Source organism: Aquarana catesbeiana, linkage group LG05 (assembly GCF_042186555.1).
Source record: "Aquarana catesbeiana isolate 2022-GZ linkage group LG05, ASM4218655v1, whole genome shotgun sequence".
NCBI lineage: Eukaryota > Metazoa > Chordata > Amphibia > Anura > Ranidae > Aquarana > Aquarana catesbeiana.
This window is the reverse complement of record NC_133328.1, coordinates 246,967,291-246,994,568: the sequence shown is the minus strand read 5'-3', so window position 1 is coordinate 246,994,568 and position 27,278 is coordinate 246,967,291. Positions and strand designations below refer to the sequence as shown.

Sequence of the window (27,278 nt, the reverse complement as noted above, 5' to 3'; positions counted from 1 at the left end):
CCCGCTCTACAAGACTCTGGTCCGCCCGCACCTGGAGTATGCTGTCCAGTTCTGGGCACCAGTCCTCAGGAGGGACGTACTGGAAATGGAGTGAGTACAAAGAAGGGCAACAAAGCTAATAAAGGGTCTGGAGGATCTTAGTTATGAGGAAAGGTTGCGAGCACTGAACTTATTCTCTCTGGAGAAGAGACGCTTGAGAGGGGATATGATTTCAATTTACAAATACTGTACTGGTGACCCCACAATAGGGATAAAACTTTTTCGCAGAAGAGAGTTTAATAAGACTCGTGGCCACTCATTACAATTAGAAGAAAAGAGGTTTAACCTTAAACTACGTAGAGGGTTCTTTACTGTAAGAGCGGCAAGGATGTGGAATTCCCTTCCACAGGCGGTGGTCTCAGCGGGGAGCATTGATAGCTTCAAGAAACTATTAGATAATCACCTGAATGACCGCAATATACAGGGATATGTAATGTAATACTGACACATAATCACACACATAGGTTGGACTTGATGGACTTGTGTCTTTTTTCAACCTCACCTACTATGTAAGATTTACCTATGTAAGATTTAGATGCGGTTCCAGAAACGTAAGCCTTACAAAAGATACAACTCTGGAAATATGCCAATGTGCTGCTAACATTGCTGAAAACTTCCGCATCAGTGTTGCCTGTAATTCTGTGTCATTGATACCATATTGTTTGGAACAGTTAGGCCAAGTATCTTGCCACTGTTGCTCCGTTGGCTGTCTGTTTACCTTCAACTTAACCAGATAATTGTGCCACTTCCCTTGGTCTCTGCGTACCATTCTGTCATATTGGGTATCAATCAACTGGCCCCACCCCCCACAGGCTTCTTATCAGCTGAGATGGTTTCATGTTTCCTAAGCTATAATAAAAACACTTTGACTCCTCTCAACATCCCCTGCACCCCATTCCCCTGTAGCACTCTTGTTATATTTAGCCACAAATATTGAAAAATAGACATCAGAGGGAAAGATCATCAGGGTTGTTCCAGTGTCATGGCTGAAGCTCAGCAGATCACCAGCGGTAAACCCAGATGTTGGAGTTCTTTCATGTGCAGTGTATATTCAGCAATGGTTGAATAACTGGTTATCAATAAATATCCCATACATGGGATATGTACAGCAATATATAGGATGATGTTGGCTTGTAGTTAGCAGCCCAACAGTGGCAGTGAACTATATAAGTGTTGAGCAGTGAGCAAGAGAGCCAGGGAGGGCAGTTGGAGTTCAAAACAGTGCAAGGTAATTGCAGAGTTCTCTGGAAAACAAGCAAACAGCAAAAGTAATGGAGCAAAAACTAAGAGTCCAGAAACTGAAAGTCAGGATTGGCAAACAGGAACCAGGTCTTTGGAATAGAGGACTAGGAACAATAAACACGCATTAGCAACTTTTCATGCTCAGGATGAGGCTTACAAAAAATTTGCAGCCCTAATTAAAAATGCCAGGTGTGAGGATTGTTAATGGTTGCATCGTCAATACGTGTTATGTGGTACTGAGGTTGATTTACTAATAGGCTGTTAAATTTGCAAGTGAAGTTGCACTTTGCAAGGCAAATTTCCACAGAGCTTAGTGAATGAGATGAAATTTTACTTTCCAATACCATGCAAGGAAAATAAAAAACAAGTTTTTTGCTTGAACATGATTGGATGATGAAAGTCAGCAGCACTTAAAGCGACCATAAAGTTAGAAGATTTTTTATCTTAATGCATTCTATGCAATAGGATAAAAAGCCTTCTGTGTGCAGCAGCCCCCTCAGCCTCTCTAACACTTAATTGAGGTCCCTCTCTGTCCAGCGATGTTCACGAGTGTCTCATTCGTCGAGATTCTCCTTCCTGATTGGCTGAAACACAGCAGCAGCGACATTTGCTCCCGCTGCTGTCAATCAAAGTCAGCTAGCCAATCAGGGGAGAGAGGGGGCAGGGTTGGGTCGGGGCTCCATGTCTGAATGGACACAAGAAGCTGTGACTCGGCTCAGTTGCCCCCACAGCAAGCTGCTTGCTGTAGGGGCACTCAACAAGAGTGAGGGGCCTGGATCACAGAAGAGGGACCCGAGAAGAGGAGGATCCAGGCTGCTCTGTGCAAATTCACTGTACAGAGCAGGTAAGTATAACATGTTTGTTATTTTTATAGGGGAAAAAAACAAAGACTTTACAATCACTTTAATGTCATTCACTAAGCTCTGATGAAAATTCCTTTGTGCAGTGCAACTTCCCTTGCAAAGTGAAAAGTCTATTTGCCTTTAGTAAATAAACCCCACTGTGTGTTTAGTAAGGCTTCACATCAAATAATGGATCTGTGGTTTCAGCAGGGCTCAGGGACCTTAGTTTGATCTTATGCAGAACTGCAGCACTCAGTTTGTGAATTTTAATGCTTGGTGCTGTCTTATCTCACCCTACTTGCCTGTAAGGGCCATTACTGTAAATATAGCCCTAGTGCCAGAAAAACCTATGAAATATATGGAACTGTAACATAAAATACAAGAAGATAGTGTAGTATGTTATATTCTTCTAGTGCCTTTTTTCTGACCTTGTCAATTGCAAGAGCTCACAATATGAAGCGAATGCTTCAGTAGAGCAATAACTGCAGAGACACTCAGATTAGCGAAGTTACCAATGCATGGTCTGCATTTTCATAGGCTCCGGACACTAGGGGATATATAGTAGTGTATGTGACTTTCACCAAACATTCACTGATAGTGAATCAAAAACTGTCATTTTAAAACACATGCACCAGGAAGTTTTACCAGCAGTGAATGTTTGGTGAATGACAGATTCAATGACTTATAAATACACCTCAGGTTACTAACAGCCATTTCTCATTCGTTTATTGACAGATACAGCCTTCTTTATTCAGAACCATAGGGTTATATCGCCCCCTACAGGAGTAGGGCACTAGGCAGAAAAAAAGACTTGGCTACGCCCATGGACAGTCCTAGGTGATATACACCCCCCTCTCTGCTATAGGCCTTCAGTTTTTCTTTCTCGAACATCACGGGACACAGAGCCTCAGTAATTACTGATGGGTTATATAGGTATCACTGGTGATTGGACACTGGCACACCCTATCAGGAAGTTCAACCCCCTATATAATCCCTCCCCCTTGCAGGGATACCTCCGTTTTTACGCCAGTGTCTTAGGTGATGGACGTGTAAAGATGTCCTGTGCTGAGCTCCAAAGGGAATATCCTAAGATCCTATACTGGGGCAAGCCAGGCGAACCGAATCCATTCAAAGTGTCTTTTCATGGCTGAATTGAATGGTACCCGGGCCTCGTGTCCGAAGAAACGAGGTTTTACCCGTAATGCTTCTCTTTTTAGAGAGCTGGACCCCGCAGATCAGAAAATGGCTTTAAACTTCCTAATTTCTGGCGAGGTGCTTTACGGTCCCAGAACTGTTGGATCCCCCTATTCGTAGGGGGCCCCAGTCTCTGACAGTTTTTTCAAACGGAGCCCACCGTGAGAGGTGAAGATTGGGTCTGTGTAAACAGCACCCTGCAGCTGGATAAGGTAAGAGGAGATTCCACAGAATTTTTGAGTTCTAGTGGCTTTTCTCCTTTAAGGTAAATGCATGCTATGCCTATTGTGACCACCGGGGGCTGCCAAGAGCACAAACCTGCACATGCTGACTGTTTGTCTCAGTGTTTTTTCATCGCTGTCTATGTCCCAGCATCTCAAGCCGGCTGCAAGGTAAGATGGAAGGGGGGATTTCTCATGTTTGAATGTTCCCCCCCAGGCTAGAGAGGGGCCACAGGGGTCTATAAAGTGGTTATACCACCCGGGCTCTGCGCCCTAATGGCCACCATCTCTGAAGATAGCCGTTCAGGCAGATCTTGTTACCAGCCTCCCTCCCTCCCCCCCTCATCCCCAGCCTTTCTCCAGAAGCATGACAGGAGAGTCGGCCAGCGCGGGAAGCACTCGTTTTTTTCAAAACTCGAGGGGGGGGTGGTAGAGGAGGGGGCGGGACGTCAGCACAGGTGCTTAGACTCCCACTCAGGCCAGCTGCAGGCTATTAAAGGCACTCTGTACAGGTGCACACAGCCTTCTAAGAGACACAGAGCTGACGGTCGCATGTAAGGTGGGACACAGGCATTCTCCTAGGCAGCATTTACTGAAGTAACACCAGACTGAGCATTGAGTAGCAAGGCTTTTAGCCAGACTACATCGCTCAGCGGGCAGTGTTCATTTGTATACCTCACACCTTGTTGCTTTGCACTATGGGTAGAAGAGGTTCAAGCACCCCAGGAACCAGAGACACTAGGGGGTCTCGTTCAGGTTCTGAGGGCCCCCTGTCGGCAGCATCCTCCCCCCCTAAAGATGGGCCAGGGACGGCTAGCCAGGGAGAGCCATCGGGGTCAGGGGCTACACCTGCTTCTGGCACTTCAGCCCCTGTTTATATTACACAAGAGGTTTTTTCCTCAACCATTAATGGTCTAGAGGAAAGATTAATGGCCGTGATTACGTCTTCACTCAGTGGAAGAAAACGCACTAGGCTTTCCTCTGTTCCCCAAGACCCTCAGACAGAGGAGCTCTGGGATAAAGGAGATGAATCCCTTTCAGAGGATCGGGATGGGACGGATGATTCCTCTTCGGAGGAATCAGGTGGAGAGGGACTCTCTGCGACTTCCCAAGAGGAGAAAGTCTTAGTGCAGATCCTTACTGAATTGGTCCGCTCCACATTTAAGTTGCCCATACCTGAAACTGCTAAAGAATACTCTTCTGCTTTGGGGTCACTGAAACCTTTACAAGCAGCACATGCTTTTCCTGTTCATACTTTACTTGAAAAGCTCATTTATTCTGAGTGGGATCACCCAGACAAACGTTTTTTTCCGCCGAGAAAGTTTTCAACACTTTATCCAGTGGAAGAAAAGTTTATTAAAATGTGGGGAATACCGGCTATTGATGCCGCCATTTCCTCGTAAATAATAGCCTGACTTGTCCTGTAGACAATGCTCAGATGCTCAGGGATCCTGTAGATAAAAGGATGGAATCCCTATTGAAGGATGTTTTCTCCTTAGCAGGATCAGTGGCCCAACCTGCAGTAGCAGTGATTGGAGTCTGTCAATACTTAAGAGACCATGTTAAGCAGGTCATCAAAGTATTACCTGAACAGCAGGCCCAGGGGTTTGCTAACCTTCCAGCGGCCTTATGCTTTGTGGTTGACGCCATTAGAGATTCTATCGTGCAAACCTCCCGTCTTTCACTGGGGTTGGTGCATATATGTAGAATCCTATGGTTGAAAAATTGGTCAGCCGAAGCACCATGTAAGAAGCTACTGGCTGGGTTTCCATTTCGTGGTGCAAGGTTGTTTGGAGAGGACTTGGATAACTATATCAAGAGAATCTCTTGTGGGAAAAGCACTCTCTTACCTGTCAAGAAGAAGAGTAAGCGTCCCTCTTTCAAACGGACTCTTTCCCCAGCGCCGGGGGCTTCAGCCTCCAGGCAGTCTCCACGGCCGCCTCCATTGGGGTCCAGAGACAAGAGTCAACCCCAGGGACAAAAGAAGTCCTGGGGAAAGAAGCCTACTAGGCAAAACACTAAGACCTCTGCATGAGGGGGCGCCCCCGCTCACTCGAGTGGGGGGAAGACTGCGACAGTTCTCAGAGCTCTGGCAGGAGGACTTCCAGGACAGATGGGTAATCTCCACGGTAACCTTAGGGTACAAGCTGGAGTTTCAGGAATTCCCCTCTCCTCGGTTCCTCAGATCAAGTGTTCCCAGAGACCCAGAGAAAAAGCAGTCGCTCCTTCTAGCGTTAGAGCGACTTTTGTCGCAGGAGGTCATTATGATAGTTCCCGCAAAGGACCAGGGATTGGGCTTCTATTCCAACCTTTTTACGGTCCAAAAGCCAAATGGGGATGTCAGGCCCATTCTGGACTTAAGGGATCTGAACCGATTCCTAAGGATTCAATCCTTCCGCATGGAATCAATTCGAACAGTAGTTCCCACCCTGCAGGGAGGAGAATTTCTGGCATCAATAGACATCAGAGATGCATATCTGCATGTGCCCATTTTTCCTGCTCATCAGAAGTTTCTGCGCTTCGAGGTAGGAGGGCGCCATTTCCAGTTTGTGGCTCTGCCTTTCGGGATAGCCACTGCACCTCGAGTGTTCACAAAGATCTTGGCTCCTCCTCTGGCCAGATTAAGGGCTCAGGGTATAGCTGTCATAGCATACCTAGACGACCTGCTCTTGATAGACCGGTCGGTAGCCTCTTTGAATGGAAACTTGAAGACCACGGTCAGGTATCTAGAACACCTGGGTTGGATCCTCAACTTAGAAAAGTCTTTCCTAAAACCAGTAAGAAGACTGGAGTATTTAGGTCTGATTATAGATACAGGCCAGGAGAAAATATTTCTACCCCAGGCAAAGATCACTGCTTTGAGAGAGCTGATTCTGACAGTAAGGACCAAGAAGGGTCCCTCAGTCCGCCTTTGTATGAGGCTACTAGGGAAGATGGTGTCTTCATTCGAAGCAGTTCCCTATGCTCAGTTTCACTCAAGAATGCTGCAACACAGTATTCTGTCGACCTGGAACAGGAAAGTTCAGGCATTAGACTTTCCGATGCACCTGTTGCATGCGGTGCGTCAGAGCCTCAATTGGTGGCTCATACCCGAAAACCTGCAGAAGGGGAAATCCTTTCTACCGCTTACCTGGATGGTGGTAACAACAGATGCCAGTCTGTCAGGTTGGGGAGCAGTTCTGGAACAGGCTGCGGTCCAAGGGGCATGGTCCAAGACAGAGAGGACCTTACCCATCAACATTCTGGAGATCCGGGCGATACATCTAGCTCTAAAGGCCTGGACTATCAGGCTACAGGGTTGTCCGGTCAGGATCCAGTCCGACAATGCCACAGCAGTGGCTTATGTCAATCATCAGGGAGGCACCCGGAGCCGAGCTGCTCAAAAAGAGGTGAACCAGATCTTAGTCTGGGCAGAGATGCATGTGCCATGCATATCGGCAGTTTTCATCCCGGGAATAGAGAATTGGCAGGCGGACTATCTAAGTCGCCAGCAGTTACTTCCAGGGGAATGGTCTCTGCATCCTGACGTCTTTTGGGCCATATGCCAAAGATGGGGGGGTTCCAGATGTAGATCTCTTTGCATCCCGATTCAACAAAAAGATAGACAGATTTGTGGCAAGGACAAAAGATCCTCTTGCATGCGGGATGGATGCGTTGGTGATTCCTTGGCATCGGTTCTCACTGATTTACGCATTCCCGCCTATTCTGCTATTACCACGACTCCTTCGCAGGATCAGGCACGAAAGGAAGTCGGTACTTCTGGTGGCCCCCGCTTGGCCCAGAAGGACTTGGTATGCAGAAATAGTAAGGATGACAGTAGGTTCCCCGTGGACACTACCGGAACGCCCAGACCTGTTATCTCAAGGTCCAGTGTTCCATCCTGCCTTACAAACGCTAAATTTGACGGTTTGGCTATTGAGACCCACGTTCTGAAGAGTCGTGGGCTCTCAGGTCCTGTCATATCTACCTTGATTAATGCAAGGAAGCCAGCTTCCAGGATGATTTATCATAGAGTCTGGAAAGCTTATATAACCTGGTGTGAATCCAGAGTTTGGCATCCCAGGAAATATGTTATAGGTAGAATTCTTGATTTTCTACAATTAGGATTAGAGATGAAGCTGGCCTTGAGTACCATCAAGGGCCAGGTCTCTGCTTTATCAGTATTATTTCAGCGGCCACTTGCTTTGCATTCTTTGGTCCGAAACTTTATGCAGGGGGTGATGCGTCTTAATCCTCCGGTTAAAGCGCCCCTAAACCCCTGGGACTTGAACTTGGTCCTGGCTGTGTTACAGAAACAGCCTTTTGAACCAATAAGTCAGATTCCTTTGGTCTTGTTGACAAGGAAGTTAATTTTTCTGGTGGCCATCTCTTCTGCTAGAAGAGTATCAGAATTAGCAGCTCTTTCCTGTAAGGAGCCTTATTTGATTATACACAAGGATAGAGTGGTACTACGCCCTCATCCTAGTTTTTTACCAAAGGTGATTTCTGATTTTCATTTAAACCAAGACATTGTTCTACCTTCCTTTTTTCCAGATCCCTGTTCTCCGGAAGAGAGATCTCTACATTCGTTGGATGTAGTAAGAGCAGTTAAGGCCTATCTAGGGGAAACTGCTCAGATCCGCAGGACGGATGTTTTGTTTGTGCTGCCAGAGGGTCCCAATAGAGGACAGGCAGCGTCAAAAGCTACCATTTCTAAATGGATTTGACAGTTGATCATTCAAGCTTACGGTTTGAAACAGAAGATTCCTCCGTTTCAGATCAGGGCACATTCCACAAGGGCTATTGGCGCTTCTTGAGCAGTGCATCACCAGGCCTCTATGGCTCAAATCTGCAAGGCCGCAACCTGGTCTTCAGTTCATACATTCACCAGATTCTATCAGGTGGATGTGAGAAGGCATGAGGATATCGCCTTTGGGCGTAGTGTGCTGCAGGCAGCGGTACAGGGTCCTCAGGTCTGATTGCACCCTACTTGGTCGTGGTTCCCCCCCCTCAGGTAGCATTGCTCTGGGACATCCCATCAGTAATTACTGAGGCTCTGTGTCCCGTGATGTTCGAGAAAGAAAATAGGATTTTTTAAAACAGCTTACCTGTAAAATCCTTTTCTTTCGAAGGACATCACGGGACACAGAGGTCCCGCCCCTCTTTTAATACACTATATTGCTTGGCTACAAAACTGAGGTATCCCTGCAAGGGGGAGGGATTATATAGGGGGTTGAACTTCCTGATAGGGTGTGCCAGTGTCCAATCACCAGTGATACCTATATAACCCATCAGTAATTACTGAGGCTCTGTGTCCCGTGATGTCCTTCAAAAGAAAAGGATTTTACAGGTAAGCTGTTTTAAAAAATCCTATTTTTTCTGCCTAGTCAGGAGTAAGAACCTAGTTCCCTGCTGGGATCTCTAGTCCTGGAAATTTTTATTTTTGTTTGTTGTTTTTCCTGGATTTTTTCCAGTGAGATCTACAATCAACTGTTGTGCTGGGCGACGGACTGGATATTCGATCCAGTGGTCACCCCAGTCTGGCCAGCGAGCGCGTGCAGACCGCAGCTACTCGCTAGGTCGGCCGCAACATAGCCCCACTGGACGGGGGCTGGCCCTGCGAGTTAAATGTCTCATGAGGTCACATACGACTCGGCTCTCGGCTCGAGTTGCAGCATCCCTCATGGCCGACAGCCCCCACTTCAGTGGCGAGGAAGTTCTGTCTGGAGCAGTGCACGCTTGGTCCTGGCATGGTGAGTAAATGTCCCCCTCTCCCCTTAGGGGGTTTTTGTGGCGGATGTGGGCCCCTCTCCGGGTTGGTCAGTCCTGCGGGTCCCCTCTGTCCCTGCACCCCCTTTTCCTGGCCCTGGAGGTCTCTTGGTAACCCCTCTTTCCCCCTCTCCATATGGGGTAATGTGCCTGCAGTGGGTCCTGGGGGACGAGGTTGAGTAATGGTGGGCTGGGGGGTGCGTGCCGCCTAGGTGCTGTGCTTACCGGGGGGCCACTGGGTCCAGTGCCCGGATCCTCTCTCTCTCTCTCTCATTCTCATCCTGGGAGACTACAGGGTTCTCCTGCAATTGTGGTAGTTTCGTGTAGCACGGCCAGCGGCCATTTTGCCGTAGCGGGCGTCCTTTCCCCAGTGCCTGATGACTTCCTATGGCCGGCAGCCATGTTTGTGTAGCTCGGCGGCCATGATATGGTGGATATTGGCTCAGGCAAGAGCGGCCATTACTGTGTAGCCCAGGACGGTGTTTTTAGCAGGCGGAAGCTCCTCCTTTTAACCTGGCGCTGACTCCTGTCTTTTCTTCTTCCTTGAACGCCATGTGTGTGTGGGTCTACACCTGAGGCAGCAAGTGCTACGCTGGTGGGGTGGTGAGTCTGGGGGATCCCTCCTCTCTCTGCTGTGGGGTGTCCTGGTGATCCGGTACCGCTACTGATGTGGGGGGTGTCCCATTGCAGTGGTCACTCTTGGTGTGGGGGTCTCTTTTTTTTCTCTCCAATGGATTCTCAGGAACATGTTTCCCCACCTGACCCCCTATTAGAGGCTGCAGGTCCCTCTCAGTCCCTGCCATCTGTTGACACACTAACGGCGGCCCTGGAGTCCTTTGGTGCTGGGTGGAGGTGGCTTTTGGGCGGCAGACTAGCAAGAAGCATCCCCTGCTTCATCTGTCTCGTCAGATCCTGAATCTGATTCGGCTGCCGTGGATGGGGCCCACCCGGCGGGGTCTGCGGCCGCGCTCCTAGATATTTCGGATAGTGAGGATGATTCCTCTGCCCCAGTGGCTGCGCACGAAAAAAGCGCTGGTGGACGCACTGATTGCATCTGTGCAGGAAATTTTAAAAATTGAGGATGCAGCCTGCAGCTGCAGTGGAGGTGGTGGTCCCTTTTGGCACTCACAAGCCGCCTCGCATGGCAAAAGTGTTCCCTTTTATCCCTTCTTTTTTGACAAGTTTGTCTATAAAGAATAGGAGCGTCCAAAACATCCCTTTGTGATCCCAAAGTGCTTCGCTGTGCGTTATGCCTTTGAGGAGAGTCTTCTCAAAAAGTGGACAACTCCACCTGTGGTGGATCCCCCGGTTTCTCGGCTGAACAAAACCACCATGATTGCAGTTGAGGACTCTCCGGCCTTTAAAGATCCGGCTGACAGGAAGGCAGAGTCTATGAGCCGCACTATGTTCACTATTGCAGGTTCGGCGCTTCGGCCGATCTTAACTATTGCCCTGGTGTCTCAAACGCTGACAGAGTGGGTGAAGCTGTTGCGCCGTGACCTGGAGGGTGACCACTTTCCTCCTGCCTTCACGGAATTAGTGGACCAACTGGTCCAGGGGCTGCAGTTTTCTGGGATGCCTCTTTGGACACAGCTCCCTTGCTTTCTAAGCTGTCTGTTTCAGCGGTTGTACTTCGACAGGTATTGTGGCTGAAGTGTTGGACTGCGGACCAGGCCTCTAAAAAAGCCCTAACTGATCTGCCTTTGGGGCCACCCTGGATGATATCATTAAGAGTGTCACGGGGTGGAAGAGTACTTTTCTTCCACAGTCAAAGAAGGGGAAGGAGCCAAGTCGGAAGATCCTTCCTTCTCGGCACACGGAAAGTTTGTTCGTCCCTCCGGGTCCACTGACAAAGGCTTGAAGTCTTTCAAGCCCCCCTCTGGAGGCTCCAAGCGACCCTGGGCAAACCGAGAGCAGGTTTCTCCAGACCCCCAGATAAGGCTCCTTCGGCATGAAGAAGCGCCCTCACCCGCAGTCCGGGTGGGGGGGGGGGCGTCTTCACTGGTTTCCGAGCCCGTGGACCTCTCTGATAAATGACAAGTGGGTCCACAAAGTGATTCTGTCTGGTTACAAGATCAAGTTCCAAACTTGCCCCCCAAGCAGATTTTTCCCTTCCAATCTGCATCTGTCTACGGACCGCTTGTTAGTCCTCTGGGGCGCGGTGAAAGGCCTATTGCTCCAAGAGGTGATTGTCCCGGTTCTGGTGTCGGAACGCAGACATCTCAAGTCTCCCGCGAGGTGCGGGAGCCTCCTGCATTTGGGAGGAGCCTCCCGGACACCCGCAAGTGCTGCCCGATATCCCAGCTGCGGTCTGATCCTGGATTTTCCCCTGGTTCACAGCCGGGGATGATCAGTGCAGTAGGAAGGACAGCTGTGAACACCAATCTCCCTGTATAGCTGACATCCGCTTCTCCTTCTCTCCCTCCCACAGCTGTCAGCTAAAAAGCTATACAGGGAGATCGGTGATCACAGCTGTCCCTCCTGCTGCACCGATCATTCATGACTGTTCCCTGTATCCTCCTCCTCCAGTCCCCCTCCGTGTCTTCTACGGCTCCCCTCCTGTCCTTCACCCGGCTCTCTGTCCTCCTCCTCCAGCCCCCTCCATGTCCTTCACCCGTCTCTCTGTCCTCCTCCTCCAGCCCCCCCTCCGTGTCCTCCCCCCCCCCTTTTACACCAGCTCCCTGTCCTCCGCCCCCATCCTCCGCAGCCGGCTTCCCTCCTCTCCCGCCAGCTGTGGGGATCTGTCAGGATGGCGAGCGGAGGAAGGAACCGGTCATTTACCGGCCCCTGCCTTTTCTGAATTGGACACAGTGAGCGAGATCGCTCCTGTGTCCTATGAAAACTGAGCAGAGTAGCCTGTGTGTTACTCTGCTCAGTTTATGAATGGACAGGATTCACTGTCTTCTGTCCATTCATCTTCAATGCTGAGAAAGGGACTGGGGAATCAATGTCTTCAATCCCTTTCCATGTCTCAAAGAGGAGATGTCAGGGGTCTGTTTTTAATCAACAGAGTTGATTAAAAAAAAATGCAGAAAAAATTTAAAAATAAATAAAACTGTAAACAAAAATTATAAAAAATGAAATGATAAAAAATATCTAAAATAAAAAACACCACCCCCTGCCCTACCAACACTGTCCACTGCCCCAACCCCCTCCCCCAAAAAGCATTGTGAACAAAAAAAAAATTCAAATTAAAAAAAACAATGTGTAAAAATAAAAACTACTGACACCATCCATTGCCCTGCTGACACCATCCATTGCCCTGCTGACACCATCCATTGCCCTGCTGACACCATCCACTGCCCTGCTGACACCATCCACTGCCCTGCTGACACCATCCACTGCCCTGCTGACACCATCCACTGCCCTGCTGACACCATCCACTGCCCTGCTGACACCATCCACTGCCCTGCTGACACCATCCACTGCCCTGCTGACACCATCCACTGCTCTGCTGACACAGTCCACTGCCCTACTGACATCACTGCCACATACTCCCCACCCCCTTCTCCAGAAGCACTGTGAAAAAATATTTAAAAAAATTATTTAAAGAAAATAGTAAAGAACAAAATTGTAAAAAATAGAGAAAATAATAAAAACAAAAAACTACTTACACACTGCTCTACTGACACTGCCCACTACCCCACCCCAAATCATTGTGAGAAACAAAAAATAAAAAAGTAAATTGTAAAATCATTTAAAAAATACAATTGTAAAAAAATAATAATAAAAATAAGGAACTACTGGCACCATCCACTGCCCTACTGACACCACCCTCCACATACTACTTCCTGCTGTAAGTCATCTCAGACTCTATTAAAACCACACCCCATTTAAGCCATGCCCAATATGTAGCACGGTTTAAGCTACGCCCACCTTCCTGAAATGAGTTTGCCACCTCCCTGAAATTAGTTTTTGCAGGTTGGGATGTCTGGGAACGTTTCCTTTTATTAAAACCTGTTTACGATCCCAAAAAAGAGGGTACCATATGTCCGATTCTGGACCTCAAGGCCCTGAACCACTATGTGCGGGTGTGGAAGTTCAGAATGAAGTCCATTCGCTCCGTGGTGGCATCTCTTCATCAGGGGGACTTTCTTGCCTCCATCGACATCAAGGATGCCTACCTGCACATTCCAATTTGTGCACAGCACCAGCGGTTCCTCCGCTTTGCTCTGAGAGAGAAGCATTATCAGTTTGCGGCGTTACTCTTTGATCTCACCTCCGCTCCTTGGGTCTTCACCAAAGTGTTAGCCCCAGTTCTGGCGCTGCTGTGCCTGTGGGGAATGGCTGTTCTGGGCTACCTGGGCGACCTTCTGCTGCAAGAAAGTGACAATCTCCCATGGTAAAGTACGTAGATTTATTTAAAACGCAAAGAAAATATCACTTGGTACAAGTGCATATGAGTATAAAAGAAATGGAAGCAGAGATTTTGCCGATTTGCGCTCCACCTGCATTCCACTATGGGTGGAAGTGACGTATCACACTAGACCACACCCAGTGCAAATCGGCATCCCTGCTTCCACTTCCTTTTATACTCATATGCACTTGTACCAAGTGATATTTTTTAATGTTTTAAATAAACCTACGTACTTCACCATGGGAGATTGTCTCTTTCTTACCGATACCTGGAGGTTTGGTGGCGTTTGATCCTAACTGTGCCTGGAGGCTTCCCCTCTAAATCGTGGAGACGAGCACAGCGATCTTATCTGTGCCAATTTGTTGTATATGACTCCTGTAATGGGAGTCATATAGATCTGGTAAGTAGGCTGTGTGACAGGTGTTGGTGAAGGAAGAGCTTTTGTCACCTTTTGTTGGATCAATTGAACTTTATGCATCATTGAAAACCACTTGATAGAAGGTGTTTTGGACATTGCCCTATTCACAATTTATTGATTTTTTGGACAATGCACTAAAAGTCTAATTTAATTTATATAATTGTGCACACACTGGAGGAATCTGGTGGTATTATATGGTTTATAATCTATGCTTATAAAGTTAATTTGCATTTGCACGTTCACCTTATGTTTTCTGCTAGGGACACCTAGTGGTCGCATATCACTACTGCACATAACTGGACTTTATTCATATATGTTTTGTTAGAGGAATAGGGTGCGCGGTTTATTACAAATTTTTCACATTTATGTTTTTTTAACTTTACAATGAGCAGCCCTTATTTATTTATTACTTGCATTCACCCATTAGCGCAGGTAAGGGAATAACTTTTCTGTTTATTCCCCTTACTGTAACATGCTGTTTACTTAAAGTGTTACTAAACTCAAAACTGTAAAATCAGTCTGTATATGCAGTAAAGCATGCTTGTTTTACCCACTGTGAAACCTAAGGGGTTAATCCTCTGCATTGATCAAAACGGCTGTCTCCTCTGATCCTCTCCTCCTTTCACTGTTCCCAATATATTTCCTAAAATACAGAGCCAGGGGACAGGCTGCACATGCTCAGTTTGGTGTGTATTGCATATTGCATATTCTCTGCACCGTAAGAACAATCATAGCGGCAGTTCAGCCGCTTGATTTGTCTTACAGACGACAGGAGGGGATGTCCCCCCCCCCACTGCCCTCCAGTGCTTCCCCCGGCTTGCTCGTGCGATCCGCGAGCCAGAGAAGGAATCCATCATTGCCGGAAGTTGACCATAGATGGTCCCCAGTCATCTCTATGACTCTCGGAGGCCCGGGCGCGATGTTGTGACGTCACGCCCAGCCTGGCAGTTGTAAATACTGCCATATACTCGACTGGAAAGCTGAGATCGACCTGTTTTTTTTTTTTTTTTTGTTTGTTTTTTTTTTTACCTCAGGCTTTCCAGCCTGGAGGAAAGATGTGGGGTCTTATTGACCCCACATCTCTCCATAAAGAGGACCTGTCATGCACTATTCCTATTACAAAGGATGTTTACATTCCTTGTAATAGGAATAAAAGTGATCCAAAAAATGTCTTTTTTAAAGGGAAAGTGTCAAAATAAAAAAATGAAAATAAAACAAACAATAAAAAAAAAAATTCAAAGCGCTCCTGTCCCCGGGAGCTCGCACGCAGAAGTGAATGCATACGTACTTCGCTCCCACATATGTAAACGACATTCAAACCACACATGTGAGGTATCGCCATGAGCGAGAGCAATAATTCTATACCAGGCGCTCCTCTGTAACTCTAAACAGGTAACCTGTAAAAAAAATTTAAAGCGTTGCCTATGGAGATTTTTCAGTAACGAAGTTTGGAACCATTCCACAAGCGTGCACAATTTGCAAGCATGACATGTTAGATATCTATTTCCTCGGCATAACATCATCATTCACATTATAAAAAAAAAAAATGGGCTAACTTGAGTGTTTTTTGTTTTTATTCATGAAACAGCTTTTTTTTTCCCCCCAAAAAAAGCATTTGAAAAATTGCTGCGCAAATACTATGTGACATAAAAAGTTGCAACGACCGCTATTTTATTCCCTAGAGTCTCTGCAAAAACAAATATAATGTTTGGGGTTTCTGACTAATTTTGTAGGAGCGATGTGCCAGAATTGGCATGAATAGGAAGTGGTTAATAATATTTATGCATGTATTTATTCCTCAGTCACCTTGTTTTGCATCTGCTGGGTTTTTTTTTTTTTTTTTTGCAGGCTGAACCAACACAGGGAACTTTTTCTTACTGGAGTTCCTATTATTAGAAAATTTCAATCTACACATAGATCCAACTAAGGCCCCTTTCACACTTGTGCGACTTGTCCTGCAACTTGAGACTGCAAAGTCGCATGACAAGTTGTAACCCATGATTTCCAATGAGTACCATTCATATCTGTGCGACTTCAAAGTAGTCCCTGCACTACTTTGGTCCGACTTTGATGCGACTTAAGTTCCATAGACCTCAAGATTACACAGGCATTGCTTCAAGTTACATCAAAATTGTGGCAAAAATTGCGGCAAAACGCGCAACTTTCAAGTCGCACAAGTGTGAAAGGGCCTAAATTGATTTATGCCCAATCACCTTGTTTTGCACTTGCTGTTTTTTTATTTTTGTGTCTATTTATTTATTTATTTGTTTGTTTTTTGCAGGCTGGACCAGTAGAAGGGAACTTTTTTCTTATAGGATCCCCTATTATTAGAAAATATAAATCAACACATAGATCTAACCAAATGGTAAGATCATGACATTTAAGCATTAGACAAAGCAGTGAGCTACTTGTAGAATTACATTATTTTGGTTAAGAGACGAAATTGGTGTCACCACATCAGCAGAAGATGTATAGCAGCTGCTTTATAAAATGCTAAGTTGCTGAAGCTGTTGCCTGCCAGGCACCACATACATTTTCCTGGTTGAAACTGAATAAAGAAAATATATACCTCACTGATGGTATGATTGTGGCAGGGTATTATAGTGCAGTCGCCACTGTCCCACTGAGCAATGATACCACTCAAGTTGGTGTCAGCACAGGAAGTGAGGTGGCGAGCCACAGATTACCCACTCACTTCCTGGTTATATTCCAAAAGTAAACACTGCAATCACATGATTGAGGCTTACCTCTGAGGCTAGGGGCACCTTGTAGAGGACTTGGGGAAGCCTGTGTCTGATTGGGCACAATGCTCTCCTGAGATTTGGGCAGCCATTTTGGACCCTGAGAGGTTGTGCTGGGTTTCAGTGCTCCCTGCACTGTGGGGAATATTTAGATAGGGACAGGGACACGTTGATTAGGACGAGATAGCAAGGTTCATAAAGACATGGATGAATGAGTTTGGGGTGAAGGAACTTGACTGGCCTGCACAGAGTCCTGATCTCAACCCGATAGAACACCTTTGGGATGAATTAGAGCGGAGACTGCGAACCAGGCCTTCTTGTCCAAAATCAGTGCTTGACCTCACAAATGCGCTTCTGGAAGACACATTCCCATAGACACACTCCTAAACCTTGTGGACAGCCTTCCCAGAAGAGTTGAAGCTGTTATAGCTGCAAAGGGTGGACCAACTCAATATTAAACCCTACAAACTAAGACTGGGATGCCACTAAAGGTCAGGCAGGTGTCCCAATACTTTTGGTAATACAGTGTATGTTTTTAGATGAGCTATGGCTCATTCCTATATATTACACGGCTACTATTTTTTAGTTGTAAGACTTTACAATTAGGAAAACACAAAAAGCTAGTATGCGTGGCACTTCTTGAAATTCCCTTACATAAAAATAATACCTTAACAAACACACTGTTCTCTTTTGCTCTATAAAACCATTACTACTAAGCACAATGTTTTTGCCTATGGTTACTAGTGGTTTTCCACATATGGGGTATGACTAGTATATGGGTCTACACATAATTACCATATGCCAAATGCGGAAAGGGGCTGGCAATCATAGGCATCAACATTTGTTTGGTGATAGTATTATATAGCAAAATGAAGTGGTGTGATTCATTTATTTGTTATTGTGTCCGTTTTTATGCATGATACTTAGAGACTATTAGTGCACACCAAATGTTCCTCAGCAATGTGGCGCCATTCTTTAGGTCTACTTTAGTTCCACTAGTATGTGTGGTAGCACAATACAATAAAAAAACTTAATTCACCCTTGCTCTGAAAGCATTCCAGCTCCCAACATGTAGGCAAAACGCAAAACACATGCTATTGTCATACTTTCCAGTCATACATTCTGTGAACCCCTATGTTTAGACAAACAGTCACTATCAATACATAATTATTTATTTGTGATAAACCAAGTATTTATCAAGAGCGCGGATCCTTTTTTTATCGCAAATAATCTATTATGTATTTATCATGGGCATAGATATTTTTTCCCTGAAGGGAGAGTCAGTGTCACGTACCTGGTTGTTGAGCCCGATATGCAGAGGGAGGCCTCTCTTACATCCCTGACTCACGGCCCCTGGTAGAGCAGACAGGATGCACAGGATTACAGGACAGCACAAGTGCCTGGCAGGATCAACAGCTGGTGGGCTGGTCTGAGGCTCCGGGGGTTGCTGGAACAACTGGAATAGGAGGTGGGATGCAGAGGATTGGAAGCTGAAGCAGGCAGGCGGACACTCACAGGATGCAGGAAGATGGTCCCAGGGATTGGAACACAGGAAGGTCAGACAGGCGGGGTCATACACAGACGAGCAGTACAGGAGCAGATGCAGGAGGCTGAAGGAGTCACAGAACAAGTTGGGTCGGTAACAGACTGGTACGGATGTACCAGAGGATCAGACAGAAGCGAGGTCGTGGACAGGCCGAGGTCAGGTGCAGGCAGATGGCAAAGGGTAGTCACAAGGCAAGCCGAATAATACAGGAACGGATCAGGAAACACAGATAACTCTCAGGGAACTCTGTAGATCAGAGAGCAAGATTTCCTTGTCATGACAGAGTTTAAATAGCGCGCCTGGTGCCGGTAATCGCGCGCTCGCTCACTCCCACGTATGCCCGCGCAAACGCATAGGCACTTTCGCGCATGCGCGTACGCACAGGCACCCGCAAGCGCGCACCCACTTGCATAGAACTGCTGCTCCCAGCAAGCCTTACCTGACAGTCAGCTCTCGCAAATTTGCACGTGGCAGGGGTATGTAACATACAGTGTGCAAAGGGTCAGTTTTGTGTAATGTAAATAGTGTAGGAGTTAGGTGTATAATATACAAAGTACAGAGGTCAGGTAGATGTAATGTAAATAGTGCAGGGGTCAGGTTTATGTAAACACATAGAGTACAGAGGTCTACGGTATCTAATGTATACAGAGCAGGGGTCAGAAATATATAAAGCGCAGCACCCTCTCTGATTCATTTTGTCACCATCCCCTTATGAGAAGAAATGCTTTGCTTAACCCCACAGTGCTGGCTCTGTTGAATGACCCTTAGGCAGTAGACCAATCCACCTGCACAAAGAACCTCCTTATTGCCTGTACCCAGGACAGAGTGTAATCCCCTTCACCATATATTGTTATCATTTTTGGAAGCAGCTTGGAGTAACGGTGTCCATTGTTTAAATCCCAAAATTGTTTCTTTGATCATTGTGTTATTATGCAGGATATATAGTGTCCAGAGTAAATAGTAAATATACTGAACAAAACTGACCACATAGAGCATATTTGATACTTAATTATTTATTTACTAAAACTACTTTTTTTCTTCTAGATTTCTTATTTTATACGTGGAAATCCATTTTTTACTTCCTCTTATGAATTGTCAAAAGAAATAAACTATAAGCCACATACACAGAGAAGCAAAGAGACTCTAGATCAAATATATTATCAATGTGGTAAAATTCAATGCTATAGAGAACAAGGTTCTGTAATCAGCCTTGGCAGATTAAGGTAAGCCTTAAAAACTTTTAAAACATTGTTTTAGAAATACTTCTGGTCAATTTTCTCGAGTACATATGCAATACTTACATTTTTTAATATTTTCCTATTATCTCTTGACTCATTAGAACTGAAGCCCATACAACATTACTGAAAATGAGAAATCAGAGATGGATAGAGGGAGGAACAAGTGCACTTGCTGTACAGTTTGTCCTTTATAACTCTCCAACTCATCTATTTACAATGATATCACTCCTTATAGAGTTGCCTGCTTCAGGTGGTATTATTACCTCTTCAGCTATAGACTCTTTAAGAATTTACCGCATCACCAGCTTAAGGGATTATTTCATTATGGCATTTGAGGTACAGTAAATGCTTTTTTTCTATTTAGCTATGCTTACATTAGTAAAGAAAGGACTAAAATTACTTCATATGCCGCGTACACACAATCGGATTTTCCATCGGATGTTTTTTCTGACAGAAAAAGCTTGGCTTGCATACACACGGTCACACAAAAGTTCTCGGAACTTTCGACCGTCAAGAACGCGGTGACGTACAACACTATGAGCCGAGAAAATGAAGTTCAATGTTTCAGAGCATGCGTCTAATTGTTTCCGAACATGCATTGGAATTTTGCGCGTCGGAATTGGTACAGACGATCGGATATTCCGATCGGAACTTTATCTGACCGAAACATTGAGAACCTGCTCTCAATATTCCGCCAGCAAAAGTCCGATGGAGCATACACACAGTCGGAATTTCTGACCAAAAGCGCACATCGGACTTTTGCTGGCAAAAAATCTGATCGTGTGTACGTGGCATAAGACTTCATGCACACTAGAGAGCTAAAAACTGATTTGGAAATGCTGTTAAAAAACGCTCATGTGTTGGTGTTTTTTGCCAGCGTTTAGCAGTGTTTAGCCTAGTGTGTAAACTATATTTAGTAGCTGCAGCATCAAGGAGCGGGGCTGCCAGCATCCTTAAAAAACAGTGAATAGCTTATGGTTAAGGAGCAAGCTGGGAAGCTGGCCGCTGCGTCCTTAACAGCAAATGAGTCATCAGCTGTCAGCAGGATTCCCCACTGACAGCTGAATGTAAAAAAAAATTGCATACCCTCAATCCATACCAGGCCCTTAGGTTCTGGTATATATTTTAAGGGGAACCCCACGCCGGAATAAAAAAAAAATGGGGAGCCCCCACCCTACTTTTTTCTCTTAATGGCGTGAGGTCCACCCCAAAATTCATACCAGACCCTTATCTGAGCATGCAGCCTGGAAGGCTAGGAAAGAGGTGATGGACGAGCACCCATCCCCTCCTGAACCATACCAGGCCACATACCCTCAACATGGGGGTTGCTTTGGGGCAGGGGGCTCCGCCCCCCCCAAAGCACCTTTTCCCATGTTGATGAGGACAAGGGTTTCTTCCCCACAACCCTGGCTGGTGGTTGTGGGGGTCTGCGGGTGGGGGGGTTCGTAATCTGGAAGCTCCCTTTAACAAGGGGCCCACAGATCCCACCCTCCCCCTTTGTGAATGAGTTTGGGGTACATATCACCCCTACTCATTCACCAAAAAAATGTAAAAAGTAAATACAAACACAACACAAGTTTTTGACAAGTTCTTTATTAAAACAGCAAAACTAAAAAAAAAAAAAAAAAAATGCCCCGCACTAAACTTTCCTGTAAAAAAATGCTGATAAAAGCCTATGTGTGCAGTTAAAAAAACATCCAATGCCCAAAATGGCAGCTGTAAGGGTTCAAGCACACTACATATCAAAGAAGCTCAAAGAAGCTGCTCCTACAGGTGTTTGAGCTTTTTTGAGCAATCATTTTTATCTGCCTGGAAACTCCCCTCCATGTTAGCCAATATGTCCATGAACACTATGGCTTTTTCAGGAGGTTACAGGCATGTGCTCTTACAGGCAAAAAAAACCCCCACCAAACTCGCATTTTTGAGAGGAGCTTTCGAGCAGAAAAGATGCCTAAGTGCCCAAAAATGCGCAAAAAAGCTAAAAAAAAAAGGGGGGGGGGGGGGTTTGTGAAAAAAAAATGATTATGCTCAAAAAAGCTCATTAAAAACGCTCAAAAGAGCACCAAAAAGCACAAGCTTCTTCAAGCTTTTAGGCAGAGAAACAAAAGATCAAATGCCTGTAAAAGCAGCTTTTTTTGAGCTGCACTGTGCATACGCCCTAAAAATGCCCAGTGTGCATGAGGCCTTAATCACAGTGAGATGACATGTCCTAAAATGTATATCTATTTTCTGTTTACACATCTTGTGTAAAGATAGGATCAGACAATGTGTTGGGGTGTGATGTGCGTGTGACGTCTGTACGGGGGAGGAGCTCAGCGCTGGCTCCGGCAGAGGTGTAGAGACAGCGCGTCCCAGAGGATGCCTCGTGGGGTGAGAGACCACGGGGATCCGGGTCAAGAACTAGTGCCCAGCCGCTCTCTGGTCTAACCTATCCCGCCGCCCCCCCCCCCCTCCCGCCGTAGCTGCAGCAGCTTGAAGCCTCCCTGTGAGACCCCCGGACCGGAGGAACGGCGGCCATGTACGGTGCTACTCAGCCACCCTGACGGCTGATTAGAGGCAAAGAAGCAAGTCTTCGGTGGAGGACTGGAGGTGGGGAGCTGCAGCCTATTCACGGAGGTACGCCATTGCCCGCAACTGAGCGAGAGGAAGCACCCTAGTTAAACTAAATCCAGCCTGTATCTGCAGCAGACCGACAGCATACCAATAGAAGAAGCAAGGTATGAGAAGATTTTTTGTTGTATATGCAACCTGTGTTACAGCTAGCAGCATGAACTGTGAATAATAGAATTGGGCTGCCTGATGGGAGAGAGGAAAGCAGGAAGATTCATGCTTTTTGGTAGAGAGGTGGACACTGACACTTTCCCTACGCGGTAAAGGGCTGGCTGTAACTAAAGATTACTTATGCCCTTTTCCCTTCCATATAATATCGTGAACGAATTTATACCTGTGGACTGGAACTAGACACGGTGAAAATAAACAGGGCTAGCAGCACCACCGTCCGGCCCGGAGCCGAACTTTATTGACGCACTGGGTAAGGCCGGTTATGCCTTGTGGGATTGCATGAACTGTCCCTAGCATAAGCATAAGACTCTCCTTACATGTCTGGTTAATGTTGGCAAGCTGAAATTTTCCCCCTTCTCAACTAGTGGCCAGCCGGGCCCTCATTGACAGGAGATTTATAGGGGGACAGGGGGGTGCGAGACCCCCCCCTACTCACAGTTGGTTTACTCAGTTACCTAGGTTGACAAGGAAGCTGCTCGCTTAGGTGTACAACATCCGGGTGACAAAAGAAGGGGAGAAGGAAGAAGGAGGAAGAGAGAGAGGTGGGAGAGGAGAAAGGAAAAGGAAAGAAAAGAAAGAGAAAAAGGGGACAGAAGAAGAAAGAAGCACTGTGAGGCTTCGGCTGTTTTTTCCCGCTCCATCCCCCCAACGAGAACGAGTGGTAAACTGCAGGCGGGAGGGGAAGCAGGGAGGCCGCTCAACACAAACAACTGAACCCCAGAACACGAGGTTAACACCAGCTCTATCCAAAAATACTTAAAAGAAGTAAATACTAAAAGCCCGGGAATGGAGGCGAAACAACCAGGGACAAAGGACAAGAAGAAAGAACAACAGAAACAAAAGGGGGGTCAGGGGGAGAAAACCCGTGAAGAGTTGGACTATGAGGGTGCGACCGCTTGGAGTACCGCAGAGGAACAAAGAATAATGGCGCTAGTACCAAGTAAAACAGACCTGACCGAAATGTTCACCAAATTAGAAAATGTAATTAAAGCTGAAATATCAAATGTCCGAGCTGATATGGGGCATCTTCTCCGCCGGGTAGAGGAGGCAGAGGAAGTTTCAGAGCTTCAACCCAAAGAAATCTCAGACTTAAAAGACCAAGTCAGCAAAATGCGGAATGAAAATCGCACATTGGCGTTCAGGCTGGAAGAACAAGAGAACCAAAGCCGGCGACAAAATTTACGCATTAGATTCATCCCGGAACAACAAAATGAGGATCTGGTGGGAAAAGATGAAGAGAATCTTTAATCCTATAATGGGAAGGCGAGAAGATGAAGCCTTACGGATTGATAGGGCACATAGAATAAGAAGCCCCCCCCCACATTAAGCAAGATACTCCAAAAGACGTGATCGTTAAATTTTATTTATACGAGGACAAAGAAAAAATTTGGAAGAATTTAAAGGGGGCCCCCCCAATAAGGTTTGACGATAAAGAGCTGCAGATATTCTCAGACTTATCAGCAGGAACTCTCGCGCGAAGAAGACAGATGAGACCAATCCTGGATCAGCTAAGGAGATCCAACCTTAAATATAGCTGGGGGTTCCCAACATCCCTGATAGTTACAAAGGATGGAAGATCATGCAGGATGAGATACTTGGAAGAGGCTCAGGACTTTTGTAACGGTCTGGGTATCCCCATCCCAGATATGTTGCAAGTTGAATAATCTGAATAATTTAAATAGTTTGGATGTTGTGGTCTGTTGAAAACGTGGGGGGGGGGGCTATATGGGAAGTGGAAGAGAGAATAGAATTTTTTTTTTTCTCCCTCTCTGCCCGTCCCGCTCCCCCCCCCCTTCCCCCTCCTCGGGAGGAAAAACTACAAATGTAAATGGTCTTAAGTTGTGACAGGATAACGAGATGGGGGTTGTGACGGGAGGGAACTGTTGGCCTCTTTCTTTAAACATGCGGGGTGCGGGTGGGGGTGGAGGGTTTGAATAGGGGTGGACATCACTGGAGGTGGGATCACTGGGCAGAGGCACGTAAAGATCTACGCCTCTTGCTCCCTCTTTTCCCCCCTTTTGGGGGGGGAGGGTGCTGGATGCTGGCGCTGGAACTTCACCCCGGGGAAGGAGTCCCGTAGATTGGAATGGGAAAAGTTCCAGGTCAGGGGGCTCAGGGTGACATTTTTGCCATGGGGGGGGGGAACGCAGGCGGGGGGAGGGAGGGGGGGTGGGGGGTAGAAGGGAGAGGGGGGGTACTGCAGGACGTGCTCGGAGGAGCAGGGAGTACGGTAGAAGGCCGGGTTAATAGACATGCCAGAGCTTAGATTCATCTCCTATAATGTGAAAGGGTTAAATTCACCGAGCAAAAGACATAAAATATTAAGGGAACTGGATCACCTGAGGGGTGATGTAGTTTTCTTACAAGAGACACATCTGACCCTTGACACCAGAATCAGGCTTTTCTCCTCTAGGATTCCTCAATGGTTCTATGGAGACTCTCCTGATAGGGGGTCGAGGGGAGTCGCTATTGGTCTCTCAAAGGTTTCGAATTTCTCATTAAGGGAGAGAGTGATAGACCCCGATGGCCGTTACATTTTCTTAAAAGGTAAACTGGGATCCAGGGTGATCACATTAGTGAATGTTTATTGCCCCAACAAGAAACCTACGGCTTTTTTGGGACAAGTACTGAAAAAGTTGTCGGAATTTGGAGAGGGGGAAGTTGTCTTGGGAGGGGATTTAAATTTCTGCATTGACCCAGTCCTGGATGGCTCGTCCCGTGCCCAGGGGATAGGGAAGGTGTTACTTGGGGCCATTAGGCGTAAGCTATATCGTTGCCAGCTAATGGATGTTTGGGGACTACAGCATCCTAAAGAGAGAGACTACACCTTCTTCTCCCCTGTGCACGGGACCTACTCCAGACTAGATTATATTTTGTAGACCATAGTTTGTTGGAATGGGTCAAGGAAACAAATATAGAAATAACGTCCCTTTCGGATCACTCCCCGATTACGATGCGGGTAAAAATACCAGAAGTGCATGGGGAGCCTCCTCTCGTGGAAACTGAATGAGGACCTATTGAGGGATCCTGGAGTAGTAGAGAGACTCCACGACGAGGTCGACTTTTTCTTTAAAACAAAGGACACGGGGGATGTGTCATCGGCCATACTATGGGAAACACATAAAGCTTACGTCAGGGGTATTCTTGTGTCAATAGGAGCAGGTTTGAAAAAAAGAAAAGAGAAGAAAGAGGGAAGCTAATAGAGGAAATTTTTTCCTTGGAACAAGCACACAAAAAAACAAGGGGTCAGGACCAAGATGGATATCACCTATTAGTTGCCAAGAGGGAGGAGCTAAGGGACACGATGGAGCAGGAGGCCAAGAGAGCTATAAATGTTATAACTAGGAACAACTATTACTGGGCCAATAAGCCCAGCAAACACCTGGCCAGATTAATTAGGAAAAAAAGAAGCAGGAACTTTATAGAGAAAGTACTCAGCAAAGGAGGGGAAGAGAGAGTGACTAGCGATGCTATAGCAGACGAGCTTAAAAAGTTTTACGGTGACCTCTATTCGATTGGGAAGCAGGGGTCGGGGGATACTGCCCGAACAGATAAGGGTAAGGAGTTTTTAAAAGGGGCGGGATTAGTGAGTCTGTCTACCGAGGATAGGGACCTTCTGGATAAACCCATCGAGGAAGAAGAAATACTAGTTGCCTTAAGGGACTCCCCGAGGGGAAAAAGTCCAGGTCCGGACAGTTTCACCTCCATCTATTTTTTTTTTTTTTTTAATTGGGAAATCCGACTTTATTAAGCTTTAATTCACAGATACATAACAAGCATTAGCCGTGTACATAGATTGGAAAATAGCTATACACCTTGCACATTGAAATTATTACATTTTGTTTCTTAATAGTTTTGCAATTGAGAAAGAACCATTGATAAGCTTGGTACCACATTCCTAAACCGCACTTATTTATATTTCTTTTATTTCGCAGCCCTTGCCTCCCCCTCCCCCACCACCAAGTCATGTATACTGTTTTATATATATTAATGTTGAGCCTCTAAGTACAGGTCTCTCCGTCTTCCAGCCATCTATCCCATACCTTTGAGTACTTTTGTTTGCATCCTCTATGTATGTATATCAGCTTTTTATACGGTAGTATACTGTTTACATCTCTTTTCCAGGACGACACTGTAGGGGGCAGAGTCTGCATCCAGGTTTTAGCTATGGCTTTCCTGGCTGTAAATAGAGTTTCATATATAAAGGTAGCATGAAACTTATCTATATCTGTATCGGGTAGTAGCCCCAGCACACACAATTTTGGGTCCGATACCACTGGGGAGCCCATTTTATCATGTAGGAATTTTATCACTTGTTCCCAATAATCTTGTAAACATGGGCATTCCCATATCAAAAGGTAAAAGGTTCCCGGTCCATATGTACATATGAGGCATGCCGAGCTCTGTGATGGTTGGAATTTGGCTATCCTTTTGGGTGTCAAGTATGCTTGGTGGACAATATAGAGCTGTGTCAATCTGTCTGAGAGTTTCGGCGATGACTGTTTAACGTTATCTAGAATTTCGTCCCAGTCGGAGTCACTGATGTCCCCCACGTCCTTTTCCCAACCTGATTTAGCCTTTTGAATTACTGTTGCTATTCTGGGGAGTTGGATAGTGTAGTACAAATTTGAAATCAGCTTTTGAGGTTCAGTACCCATGATTATCTCTAGGACCTGAAGGTGAGCAATAGCATTAGCAGTGTCCCTAAGTTGGAAGCGCAGAGCATGGCGAAGCTGCAAGTATTTGAATAACAAGTGGTGCGGTATTGAGTATTCATCTTTGAGGGATTGAAAAGTCTGGAGCCGTGAATCAGTCAAGACCTGGTGAAGATATATTATTCCATACCTAGCCCATATATGCGGATCCGGGAGATTTTTAAGTTCTGGCATGTGGTTTCACCTCCATCTATTT

The 27,278-nt window shown here is 46.2% G+C and overlaps 1 protein-coding gene across 3 annotated transcripts in view; it reads left to right on the top strand.

The window, feature by feature from the left end:
* Positions 1-27,278, top strand: part of PKD1L1 (polycystin 1 like 1, transient receptor potential channel interacting) — a 412,276-nt gene that overhangs the window by 331,058 nt on the left and 53,940 nt on the right. For 2 of the 3 annotated variants that reach the window (XM_073630680.1, XM_073630681.1), the window contains exons 39-41: positions 16,343-16,426; positions 19,393-19,571; positions 19,688-19,922. In XM_073630680.1, coding sequence (XP_073486781.1) covers positions 16,343-16,426; positions 19,393-19,571; positions 19,688-19,922 — 498 coding nt within the window. The remainder of the gene's footprint in view (positions 1-16,342; positions 16,427-19,392; positions 19,572-19,687; positions 19,923-27,278) is intronic. The other variant, XM_073630682.1, reaches the window with a different exon arrangement.